Source organism: Lepisosteus platostomus, chromosome 14, assembly GCF_059453375.1.
Source record: "Lepisosteus platostomus isolate fLepPlt1 chromosome 14, fLepPlt1.hap1, whole genome shotgun sequence".
Taxonomy (NCBI): domain Eukaryota; kingdom Metazoa; phylum Chordata; class Actinopteri; order Semionotiformes; family Lepisosteidae; genus Lepisosteus; species Lepisosteus platostomus.
In genome coordinates, this window is record NC_142624.1 from 7,655,850 (window position 1) to 7,669,584 (window position 13,735).

Here is a 13,735-nt window from a genome sequence, read left to right on the forward strand (position 1 = left end):
ATTGAAATTTGCTAGGGTTGCTGAGTGTTCATATTCACTGTAAAGTGATTGTTAATAATTCATGTTTATACAGTAAATGCTAGAGTGTTCAGTCTACCTGGTGCCCAGTGTGGTCTGAAGGAGAGTCGAGATGCCAGAGCTGAACAGGCTTGTTGCCATTAGGTGGTAGGTAGATTGGATCCGGGCTCTTTTCTCCTCCAAGAGGTGCTGCTGGAGCAGGCTGTGGACAAGGACCAGCAAGGAAGACTGGATCAATACATGCTGCAGAAAGAGAAACAAGATCTGGCTTAGAAGAAGCAGGTGTAGGTCGTTATGAACTCGAAATGACAACTTAAACAGAATTACAGCCTTCAATATACTAACAAGAAATAGTAGTACACCACCAAGAATGGTAAGTTTTTATTTTGTGCTTTGTCAGTCAAAATATTTTTGTGTCAAGTAGTGCAGCGATCAATATTTTGTTCAATGACCAATGAATTCTATGGTACAGTACATAGACACTCTAGTAAATCTCAATACTAAAGTCTTTCTCCATTACAGAGTTTAATTTCAGTAATACAGACTTGAACCAGTTATTTGTAAAGCCTCATAGAGCATCAACAGTATCAAACATACGTTACAAATGTGGAAGGGATTAAGAAATGTCTACATATTAAATATATCCTCTGTATAAAGCACTATACATTTGTGAGTATTATTAAAAGTAATTAAATTGACTGAGCTAGAGATTTGAAAGACAATCCAAACAGTTAAAATGAATATGGGCATCTGCAACAAGATACAACAAATTAGGAAGACCACATTTTGTCCATTAACATTATAGCTGGCAAGCTAATATTTACAACTTTTACCTATATTTATAAAACCTCACCCAGGCTCATGTACTCTGGAACCAACTACCAATACTCAATCAATAATGTGTCTGTGTGTCTCATGGAGAGCAAGCTGGGGTATGGGAAAAGACAAATTCCTAATGCAAGAAATTGTATAGGGATAATAAAGTGATCTTATCTCATACTCCTTCTCAATTTAATGAAAATTCTTCGCAATATACTGTATGTGGAGCCCTGGTAGCTCAGACGGTGAGGGTGTCTAGCTCCTGACCGGAAGGTCCCGGGCTCAATCCCAGGTAGGGGCAAGCGATCTAGTTTGCTCTAATTCCTTCCAGACAGCTCCCAGGTCCACTCAGCCTGCTTTCCAAATGAGTTAGGGTTAATCTTTCTGGGGGTGATAGGCTGACCGGAGCGTGATGCTGACCACATCACCTCCAGTGTCTGATGGTTGAGAAAAATGGTGGCCCATTCCCCCATGGGCCTTTATGGCCTGAAAAGGGGACCTAATCTCCCTACCTACATACTGTATGCTGGGAGAACAGTGCAGGTGGAAGCATCGTACGTACTGTATACATTTTTCAAATGTACTGTATAATGTGAAGCAGGTGGTGAATGCCAAACCCCCTTTAACAATGTGCCGTACAATTATGTTGAACTAATTTGGATATATATAAATATATATATATATAAATCTCCAACTGACATGAAAGCATATTTGCAGACATTATAGCGTATTATGATGTCCGAGCAAATCAGTGGCATGGGATTAACAGATCACTTTAATATGGGATGATTATTCATCAGTTCATTAGATATACATACTATACTGTACAGTACACTGATGTTCTGATCTGAACATGCCTGTGAAAAGAGCCTTTTCCAATTTCAATTTATTATATCAAGCAAAAGCATGGGGTGGTGGGATGGCTCTGTGGCTAAGGATCTGCGCCTGTGGCTGGAAGGTTGCTGGTTCGTATCCCGCGGCCGGCAGAGGAATCCTACTCCATTGGGCCCTTGAGCAAGGCCCTTAACCCCAACTGGTGTTAGTGGGACCAGCAGGGAGGCGCTCACCCTGCGGTCTATGTGGGTCCTAATGCCCCAGTATGGTGACGGGGACACTATACCGTAAACTGGCGCCGTCCTTCGGATGAGACGTAAAACCGAGGTCCTGACTCTCTGTGGTCATTAAAAATCCCAAAATTTTCGGGCGTTGCTCGAAAAGAGTAGGGGTGTAACTCCGATGTCCTGGCCAAATTTCCCATTGGCCCTTACCAATCATGGTCTCCTAATAATCCCCATCTATGAATTGGCTTCATTACTCTGCTCTCCTCCCCACTCCTCCCCACTGATAGCTGATGTGTGGTGAGTGTACTGGCGCACTATGGCTGCCGTCGCATCATCCAGGTCGATGCTGCACATTGGTGGTGGTGGAGGGGAGTCCCCATTACCTGTAAAGCACTTTGAGTGGAGTGTCCAGAAAAGCGCTATATACTGTAAGTGTAAGCAATTATTAATTATTATAATTATAACTTCTCCAGGGGCGCCGTATAAATGGCTGACCCTGCGCTCTGAACCCAAGCTTCTCTCCCTGTCTGTGTGTCTCATGGAGAGCGAGTTGGGGCATGCGAAAAGACAAATTCCTAATGCAAGAAATTGTACAGTATATGACTAATAAAGTGATCTTATCTTAAAAGAGGTGTCTTGTCAAACAAAAGAGAACTAACTGGACAAAATGACCCATGAAGTCCAGGAAAGATGCTAGAAATGCCAGGAGGTTTCCATCTGGGCATAGGGAAGTAGTGGTTATGCTTCTGTAGCTTGTAACTGGAAGGTTGTGGGTTCATATCCCTGGTGAGACATTAAAGCCTTGACTAGTTCCATTAGCATATCCAGCTGATATAGATGGGTGCAATATAAGAAAATAATATCTAAAATAAAATATCAGTCAAATAAATGAGCTAATTAGCTGACATTTCTTGCACTGCAGAAGAAAGCTAGGTAAATTAATAATAATAATAATTCCTTAAACTTATATAGTGCTTTTCTGGACACTCCACTCAAAGCACTTTACAGGTAATGGGACTCCCCTCCACCACCAATGTGCAGCATCCACCTGGATGATGAGACAGCAGCCATAGTGCACCAGAACGCTCACCACACACCAGCTATCAGTGGGGAGGAGAACAGAGTGATGGGAATTTTGGCAAACACCCCGGGGTAACACCCTTACTCATTTCGAGAAACGCCCTGAGATTTTTAATGACCATAGAGAGTCAGGACCTGGGGTTTTACTCCTCATCCAAAGGATGGCGCCTTTTTACAGTATAGTGTCCCCATCGCTTTACTGGAGTATTAGGGCCCACACAGACCACAGGGTGAGCACCCCCTACTGGTTCCAACAACACCTCTTCCAGCTGCAACCTTAGCTTTCCCAGGAGGTCTCCCATCCGGATACTGACCAGGCTCACACCTGCTGAGCTTCAGTGGGCTGCCAGCTGTGTTGCCAAATGAAGACAATCTTAAAAACATAAACCTATTGCATCTAAATGTCTTGAAAATTGTTCTGTGGACGCTTAGTCACATTTGATTTCTGACATCCGAAGGCCAGTCACCTGGATGAGGAGGATTTGGAGGCTGAGACCCCCCTTGCAGAATGAGCAATGAACTAAGGGGGGCCTGCAGAGGTGGAGATGGGTTGGAGAAAGGATGAGAAAGATGGTCATGAGGAGAAAAGGCTTCCCTAAGGCAATTATAGTATTTTCTAATTTAAGAAATGATATCTGGTGTGATTACATAATAGAGCAGCTGAGATGAGCTTGAACTTGGCTGCTGTTGTTGTAAACCCCATCACTTCGTAAACCAGGAGACACAAGTGCAGATTGCACGGACGGGCACGACTCCTTAGACATCTTTTGGAATCTGGCTCCATTCAAGAAGCGACTGGATCAGATCTCTGGATCTATTAGCTACTAAGAAACAAATGGGCTGGACAGACAGAATGGCTCCTACTTGTTTCTGTTGGTCCTTATGACTTAATAAAATGAAAAAAACTATGAGGAGATTAAAATATCATCGCCCGCAAAGTTAGGCTGAAGAATCACCTTCCCCCCCAAAAAAATCTGAAAAGATTTTATGTAAGAAAGTCTTTCAATAATGAGCCAGTGTCACACCTATACTCACACAAAGGCAAAGCCAAGATAACAGGATTCACGTCGACATTTCACCATAGCTGTCTCGCGTAACAGCATTTCAGATTTCAACTAAAATAAAATCCATGCTCCTTTTCATCTATTCATTTTCTGACTGTTTTATCCAAAATGGAGGGGTGGTTGTGGAGCCGGAGCCTATCCTAGTAAGCAATGGACTCAAGGCAGGATACATCCATTGCAGGACACACACAGACATGCACACACTCACACCAGGGCCAGTTAACCTACCGGTATGTCTTTGGACTGTGGAAGGAAACCCACACAAATGCAGAGAGAACATACTGTGCAAACCCCACGTGTTGCAGACATTGTAGTTCCCCAGGACATACATCCAAGGTTCCAATGCTGCAAGCAGAAATGCTAACCCCTATGACCCTGTGCCTCCTTAATAAATTCAATTTGATTGTGAAACGTTTAAGTGTGAAAACAATTTGGGGGTATTTCCCGTTATTCATTACCTCGTAGAAAGATCACTAATTTTCCATTTTCACTCGTGCACGAGTTCAGAATTACATACTATACAGTATATTACTAGTGAATGATTTCCAAGATGTGACTTAGTCTGTTTTTCTTCAATGTGACCAGATGAGCTTATGGTGAAATGGAGGTCAACAGGAGGTTCTAGAACAAAGATGAAATACAGCGATACTCCATGCTAGGTGCTAGGTTTGCATTCTGCACACAGCAGCGTTCTTAATGTTTTTGGACTCATCGGTATTGCCCAGAGTGAATCAAAGTTCTAAAAAAGTCTGTAAAATGTCTCTGGTTGTCTCCAGGGCTAGCTGGAGTGTGTGGGGGAAGACACTTTCATTTCCTTATCAATAAAAATGACAAGACTAGCAAAACAAATACTCAAAAGGACGAAAATCCACTACATATAATTTATCCACAGATTTTGAAAAGTAGTACACAGGACTGTTCCTGTGGCAACTGTGTTTTTGTTATTGTCTTGTGCATTAATTTTCTAAAGAGTAGCTACAGTAAAGCTAACTAAAGCTAAATCGATTCACACATGCCTTAAGACAAAAGCAGTGATCCACCAATCAGAACAAACATTGCATATTGATATGGATAGATAGCACAGCATAAGAAATGTGAACTATTCGTTCATCCTAAATGCAAGTACAGCACAATTTAATCTAGTGGCAGGGCTTTTTTAACAGACTCTGCCTTTCCACTGGTCTTATGCAATAAAAGTAGTTAGACCTCTGTCTATCTACTGTACAATGGGTCTCCATTATATTGCAACACCAAAAGCAAACACATCTCTTGTGTGGGATGTTGTTAAAATCAAATAATGGCACATGGACCCAGCAGATCAAGTAGAAATCAAGTTTACTTGCGTTTGGGGACAAAAATTGAATACTTTTCTTAACACAGTCATGGGCTGCTCTCTAAATGTTTTTTGTTTTTTTTTAATCTGGCTCTGGCAAGATGTGCAGAATAGCTTTCTCTCATTTGTAGCCTTTCTTATAACCTCATCTGCTAAGAGGATACAAACCAGAAACCTCTTCCAGGGAACTGAGTCACCATAGCCAAAACAAAGTTCTTTCCAAACCGCAAACATAATAGTCTTTCACACTGATTACCTCATTTGAAAACACCCGAAAAAAATAAAGCTGATTGGTGCTAAGCTTTTATGGTATGCAAGCTTATCGCATTGTAATTTTATTTACCTGCACAGCCAGGCAGATGTTGAGGAACCAGGGAGGTCTCTGGTCTACCCTGAAGCCAGATGTCCGTGATTCCACCCGTGTCTTCTCTTTGTCTGTCACAAAAACAGGACTGAAACTACAAATAGCCATCTTTCCACTGCTTTCTTCTGGCCCCACTGGATTCTGACATTTATGCCCCTGACATCAAAGCCTTTTAAAGTTCTAGTCACTAATCAGCAATCTTGAAGAGAGAAAGAGCTACCAGCTTCTGAGGCGTCCCTTTAACCTTTGCCTCTGGGTTGTGTAACCAGGTTTGTTATTAACCCCTTTAATCATTATGTTAATTGAATGCTTTGTTTTTTGCATAACTATTTTCTGTTTTGATGTAAGGGGAGGGAAAAGTAATGCAGTGTTACTATGTCTTATATGTACAAGTGCATGTGGCAATCCTTTGCATAAGGTTTAACTTAAAACTACAAAAAAACTGTTAAGAATGTAAGAAAGAGCAGAGGAGAACATTGAGTCCTGTTTTCTTATCTGCTTGCTTGTAGCTTATTGATCGAGACATATTGATCTTTTTTTTTTAGATCCAGTGAATCGCCCTCAATTAGTCCAAACAGTACAGTAAGGCTGTATACAGAAGTAGGCTTTCTGTCTAAACACATTGGCTCTTTGACAGTATACAGTACCAGCAGCCATATCACCCTGCAACTCACAACTGGAAACCCACTGAAGCTCAGCAGGTGTGAGCCTGGCCAGTACCTGGATGGGAGACCTCCTGGGAAAAGTAAGGTTGCTGCTGGAAGAGGTGTAAGTGGGGCCAGCAGGGGGTGCTCACCCTGTGGTCTATGTGGGTCCTAATACCCAGTATAGTGATGGGGACACTATACCGTAAACAGGCGCCGTCCTTTGGTTGAGACGTAAAACCGAGGTCCTGACTGGTCATTAAAAAGTCCCAGGGTGTTTCTCGAAAAGAGTAGAGGTGTAACCCTGCTGTCCTGGCCAAATTTCCCGTTGGCCCTTACCAATCATGGCCTCCTAATAATCCCCATCTATGAACTGGCTTCATTACTCTGCTCTCCTCCCCACTGATAGCTGATGTGAGGGCTATGGCTGCCGTCGCATCATCCAGGTGGGGCTGCACATTGGTGGTGGTGGAGGGGAGTCCCCATTACCTGTAAAGCGCTTTGAGTGGAGTGTCCAGAAAAGCGCTATATAAGTGTAAACAATTATTATTATTATTATACCTGCATTCTGCACTCAGTGAATTGGCAGTATTCCTTTAGATGAACTAAGGTAGTTTCTTCCATGATCCTGGTTGCTTATTGTCCTTCAAAAAATTGCACTGCTAAATCTTTTTGCTTTGGAAATGAAAATCAACCTTGTTCAATGCTTGAAGCAAACACAAAGAAAAATGAGAACCAATATTTTAAAGCTGTAAAGCCCACAGTCTAAAACAGAGACTGCGTCAAAGTACTGTATATTAGCATAGGACAGTGTCTCAGTGAAAGCACTACAAGCTTATACCTCTAACAACCAAATCTTTTAGCATGTCATAGAACATCTGTCCAGCCAAACACTTGAGGAGATCTCTGCCAAATTGATTCATTTGCTGAAGTCGGAAGTCGAATTTAAGTCAAAGTTGTTGGTATGTTTAATGGAATAATCTCTAAACTTCTTTTCGTACTTGAATATTCATATTCATCGTGTCTGATTTGACCATTTGTGCATTTAAGAAATGGATGGATGCAAATCAACAAACAAATATTGCCACCTTGTGGTGAAAATAAGTTACTCTGGTGTTATTTCATGTAGTTGGACAGGTCCAGGTGATATTACCTGAGATGATGTAATCTAAATATCTAAACATTAATTATTTTCTCAGTAATGAATGCACTGTGCAGGGTTATCCTGCCTTGCACCCATTGCTTGCTGGGATAGGCTCCACCTCCCATGAGACCCTGAATTGGAAGAAGTGGTTGGAGAATGTTAAAAAAAGAAATATATTCTTCTATAATAAAAAGGTACATTTCCTGAGGCCCAATAACAAGTCTGATTTATCTTCTCTAGATTGATTCCAAACCAGCAATATCTGGTTGTGGCGATGAGAAATGTACAGACAGTTCTTAATGAGGTATTATTAGTTAATTGTGGATTTATAATATAATATATTTTGGTTTAAGGGCACCACAGTGCCGTAGTGGGGTTAGGATTGCAGCCTTGATATGCTGGGGCCCTGGGTTCAATTTCTGGGGTGCAGTCTGTGTGGAGTTTGCATGTTCCCCCTGTGTTCAGGTGCTCTGGTTTCCTCCTACAGCCCAAAGACATGCTGGTGGGTTAACTGTGTTCTGTGAAATGGAGTGTGAGTGCATGTGTGTGTGCCCTGCAGTGGGTCTGGACCCACTTTTACTATCTGGATGCTGTTCTTTTTTAAATATGTTTCTTAAGATTTCTAAGTTGAACTGATTTACAAAACCATCTTGCAAACTATTTTCCATCCATTGATTTCCTTACTTTTGGGATGAATCTGTTCTATACAGTATCTTTCGAATCCTTTAAAATGACATAGTTTCTGAAACTTTTGTTTGGTTTCCCCCAAATGTCAGGTCATAATTAATTGCATAATTATGGGGTCAAAACACTCTACAATGTCTAAGAGAACACCAATATAGATGCAATCCTGGAATGCAGAGTTGCCTATCTGTGTGAGCTCATACAGTAAGTAACAAATTCATTTGAAAAATAAAAAGGAAAAGGCACAGGTTTCAGTTGTGGATCTTTTTTTCCATAAAACCTGAAGACGTTTCCTCAGATAAAACATTGTTTTTTTTTTCATTTTGAAGTTTGGATGGAAAGATCAGACTTTCTTCAGCAATAGACTGATTCATCCACGGTGCGACAGGGAGCGCTGCAGGAGGTCATTCTTGCCTTCTGCCATAAGACTGTACAACGCATCCACCTTGCGTCTGGGCAGAGGCAACATTGACAGTGACCTGTTTCTGGACTGAAAAGTAAACTGATAGATCTGTTCTTTTTCTTTTCCCGTTTACAACCGTTTGTGTGCAATATATGCCAGGGACCTGTGCAATACATTTATATTTATATTCATATTGTGCAATACGACTTTTTTTTGTGTACTGTTCTGTTTTGTTCTTTGTGTGTTCTGGACTGTGAGTAACTCTTCTTTTTTGTATGTATTGTATTATTATTATTGTATCATTCGTTACACTGTGGCTGTGTTGTCTGTGTTAAGCTGCTGTTGCACTGCAATTTCCCTCACGGGATCAGTAAAGTATCTATCTAGTTAAAACCAAGTTAGGGGAGTGCCATGGTTAAATCAAAGAATGACATGCAGAGAACGAGAAATACATTCTATTGATTTCCGAAATTTAAGAGAGATGGCAGCATGCTGTTCTCTCAGAAGGCAGATTGGAAAATTTTATTTATGTATTGATGTCTTTTTCCATACTGTATATATCTAGAAATAAATGTACTTTTCCTTAGAGACCTAATGGGATAGAGAGGAATTATATGATTGAATTAAAATAAGGCATGAAAAAATAGGGATATAAATTAACATTCCTCAGAAATCATCCATCCATTTTCTATCCTTTATCCTTACAGTAGAGCCAGAGGCTATCCTGGCAAGCAGTGGATACACCCTAGATGGGATGCAAGTAGGGCTGGGCGATATGGCCAGAAACATTATCACGATAAAAATGTTCAGTCGATACCAATAATTATCACAATAAATGTCAAATCATTATTTCTTTCAAGTTTAAAGGCAGATTTTCTCTCCTGAGTGAAAGGTGAAGAAACCAGACAGTTAATTGGTAAATTAAACAACTCTTTATTTTAAGAACACAACAAATACTTGCCAAACAGCAGAAACATTAAAACAAATCTGAGGTAGAGAGCATTCAAGTCTTTTTTATGTCAAAATATTGTAACACTTCAGGGTTCAGGCGGGCGCCCTTGCCATTGCTGCTTATGGTCGGCCCCCCACCATCGGGAACTCGAACCCGGGCCTCTGGCGTCACTCAACAGGGACCCAGCCTGTTGAGCAAAAGAGAGATCTCCCCTCAGCCCCGTGGCTGTGGTCCTGCTATTACAGGGAGGGGCGGAGACGTCACCGCTCTGGTAAGCCAGCTTTCACACTCAATGGTGGCTGTAAGCGTTATACTCTCCCCCGCTTAACTCGCCGTCCTCGGCGAAGGGCTATCCCATCCCACTGCTGACACCAATGTAACGCTTCGGGGTTCAGGCGGGCGCCCTTGCTCTTGCCACTTATGGTCGGCCCCCCACCGTCGGGGACGGCAAGGGCGCCCGCCTGAACCCCAAAGCGTCACGATATGCATGAGTAAAATTTACAAAATAAATATCTTGATGGAAAAATTATGATCGTAAAAAGCCAAAATATCTCCAAATTACCGAAGTTGAATGACCTTTTCTGTCGACGATGTCATTGTCCTTCGAGCTGGTCGTTGGCAGCACGACATTTGCTTCAGTGTTGCTCATTTCTCCACTCTAACTACAGTCCTGTCAGCCGCCACCGTGTGGGTAAACAACACCATGTTAGCTGCCCGGTCTGCAACACGCACGTGCACTCGCGCAGTATTTTGTGGGCATGCGCATATCATGTGCAAAGCATAAACATATATATTGAACTTTTGTTAAAATTATATCGAGGACAATTATATCGGGAAAACTATCGTTATCGAATTATCACCCAGCACTAGCTGCAAGTCCATTGCAGGACAAACACAGCACTGCGTTACTGTGCTACTCATAATACTAAACATACACAAGGAATTAAAAAATTGTAATATACCAACTGTTTGATTTCACCATCATGGGCAGCTCTTACAGACTTTATAAGGAATTCTGTCCGGTCCTGAGGCTGAACTCCCTGTCTCCTAGATGGAGTCTCACTCCGGAGGCTGTGGGGCTCCTGAGGGCCGTGGAGACACCTATTTGATCATTGGGCAGCCATCCTTATTTTAAACCATATAGAATCATCAAATTACTTTCTTTTGTACCCACTTGATTTGGAAAGCGGATGGTGTGTTTTTAACATCCTACTCGGAGTAATTATCTGTGTGATTGCACAGAGAGGGGCACTCTGACCTGCCCTCTTTCAGTCATTCAGTGGAACATGTTCAGTAGTGCGGCAGCAGTGTGTGGATTAAAGAAAAGACTGAACTACATAGTATGGTGGAAAAAATAATCAATTAGTTTAAGGTGTAGTGCACCAAATATATACAGTAAATGTGGACAAAACAAGTCAAAGATTTGCAGCATAAAACTGTTGTATTTTTTTTTGTCTCAGTACGACATTGGTGAGGTGAAGGGAGATATTTTCACTCCTTTGGCTGCGTCAATCTGTGATCCCCTGCGTACTCTTTTTCAAACCTGAGCTTTCCTCAGTCAGACGCCAGACAAGTCACTGCAAAGGACCTTAATGGAGAGACTCACAAACGCAGGGACAGCGCTCTGAACAGCACCGCAGAGACGAGACATTGACCGTGTCCTTTTGCCTTGCTCCGTGCGTTCGGTTTGTCATCAGTTTTGTTTACGGTGTTGCTGGGCAGAATTTTGGGTGAAGGGCAGATTCGAATGGCGCCGTTGCTCTTGTCGCACACCTCCTCTCGGACACTCTGCAACTCGCTGCGGCGCAGGTGGACTCTTGTTGCATTGACGTGGCCGGGTACCATACTCTCGCCACTCCAGGCCTCAAGCAGCTCTGCGGGTCTCCTGATGGCAGCAAGCCTCCCAGGAACCGTGACCAGCTGGGACGACTGTCTCCACAGTGGCTTTGCCCACCCCCAGCTTTCTTCCTAATCTCCCCTGCTCTGCTCTCTTTCTCTCCCCCTCTCTTTCTGTTTCTGTTTGAACATCTGACCTGCTGCACCAGCATGTAGCATATATATTGTTTTGTCTCTCCCCTCTCGCCGGTGCTTCTTTTGCCTGTCCACCACAGTAGCCCCAGTGCGAATACACCATGCACTGGCTCCAAGCTTCCTCGTTCACCCCCACTCTGTCCCTAGCGCAGGCCTACGCAGCTAAAATGACGGGGTTCCCTTCCCCATTTCCCCTAACTTTTGGGTGACATCCAACTGGTTGGTATCAGCCTTCGACTTTTCCATCTTCCGTAGCTCCTGGCTGCATACGTAGCCGATATCCCTTGTCTTATCGGGGGTTCAGCTTCACAAACGTTCGTATCATCTACCTTAATTCAGCAAGCTGCAGCTCTCTTCCCTGTTCTGTATCGGCCAGCTCTCCCGGGACACAGCCAGTCCTGCTACTGCAGCTCAGCACGAGTAGCGCCGCCTGTTTGCTGACTCACGTTTTGCCATCCGTAGCACGCGTGCCTCTTGGGCACTGATCCGAATCCACTAGCTCAATCAAGCACCAGCCTGTATCATATACTGTACGCCAATATTGTTTGTTAGGGTGAAACCGTAGCCATTAACACCACATATACCATGTAGCGGCAGTGCTTGTTAATAAGACAGAATTAAGTGTTGCTGTGCTTTCCTAAATGAGGCCCCATCTCTCTCTTCATCTCTGTGGTGCAGCCACAGAGAAGCTATTCATGCAGGCTGATTTAAAGATGTTTTCTTTTGATAAGGGACAGCTCCCAAATGGGGATGCACTTAGCTAAGCCTGGCTATCATGATCAATGGTCATCCATTGACGCCTATCTGTCTAGGGAGTGCCAGATGGACATCTGGACTGCATTCCTAAGTGTCAGGAGTAAGTGACTCATATCTCACCTTGATCAACCAATCAGGGACTGGTAGGGCCGAGTAACCCACGTGGGTCTGATGCCTATGAAACTTTCAGCCAATGAACGAGCTGAAGTTCCTCCAGGTAAAAACAGGCAACGCAGAGAGCCTGGAGAAGGAGAATCTCTAAGGAGAATTCCAGGGGTGCGAGACTATTCTAAAGAATTCCAGGGCAGGACGGCCCAGGAGCAGAAAGGCTCCCAAGCGCAGGACATTCTCGCAGCGCGCCTCCTGACCATCCTGAGACTCAGCTCGGACAACCACGGAACGGGCAGTGTGTCCGAGTGCCAGAACTTTCCTCTGTTCTAAGAGTCTAGAGCGGAGGTTGCCAGAGAGTAACCAGAGGATCCACCCGAGGTTAGCATCAGCAGCAAGCCTCGTGAACAGGTCGGAACTGTGGACAGCTGAATCACTATTCAGAACTAGCGCTTCATCAGGAATGAACCGGTCCTCTTCCTGACCCGCTGGGACCCACAGTCAGCTTTTCTCCTGTGCACAAACTCTTGCTAGTTTCAGCCAACACTAACTAGCCGGTCAGTGAGCATCAGCAGCGCACCGTCGCAAGCCGCACAGCACAGCCTGGCACAGAGCCAGAGAGCGCGGATTGGACAGCAACAAGCCTGCAGCTGTTTCTTTGTGCCTGCAGGAGATCTGAATCCCAAGAGATTGGATGAGTATTCAACTTCACTGCATTACAGATCGAGAATTCAATTGTTATCCCAACCAGTTGATATCAATTTAATTCCTAAGAGTTATGTACTTGTTTTGAGTATCTAATGTAGAAGTTATAACCAAGATCATTTACAAAACGGTCTAAATGAATGATATACTGAACGTATGTCCTCTTGATATGTGTAACTCTCCGTAACTCTTCGTAATTGATTGAATATATATAATGTATTCTGATAACCCTCTCGATAAGATCTGTTAGGTTTATATGCATATTTTATGTATTAATAAATATATTCTTGTGTATTAGTACCTGTGTGTGTGCATTGTTTGAGTTATACCGCAAGGTTGGATTCTAAAGCCATTAAAAGAATCATTTTGTGACTTACTGCTACAGTTAATAATTGTCCCAGTAAATGCCCAAACCCTACAGAACTGGTGCCTCGTGAGAGCACACTACAACAGTATAGGCTTAGCTGAACACTGCGCTGTTCCATATGCCTGGAAACTCATCCCTCCATCCCAACATCATTGCTGCAGCTATTCTGCCTGGCTAGAACTGTACCTAGGGGGGAAGTGAC

The 13,735-nt window shown here is 43.2% G+C and overlaps 1 protein-coding gene across 1 annotated transcript in view; it reads right to left on the reverse strand.

The window, feature by feature from the left end:
* Window positions 1-5,998, reverse strand: part of slc23a3 (solute carrier family 23 member 3) — a 31,449-nt gene extending 25,451 nt beyond the window's left edge. Inside the window, exons 1-2 of the mRNA XM_088606826.1 lie at window positions 5,719-5,998; window positions 98-261 (exon numbers count right to left, since the gene is read on the reverse strand). Of these exons, the coding sequence (XP_088462952.1) occupies window positions 98-261; window positions 5,719-5,847 (293 nt within the window). The 5' untranslated portion in view covers window positions 5,848-5,998. The remainder of the gene's footprint in view (window positions 1-97; window positions 262-5,718) is intronic.
* Window positions 5,999-13,735: the final 7,737 nt, after the last annotated feature.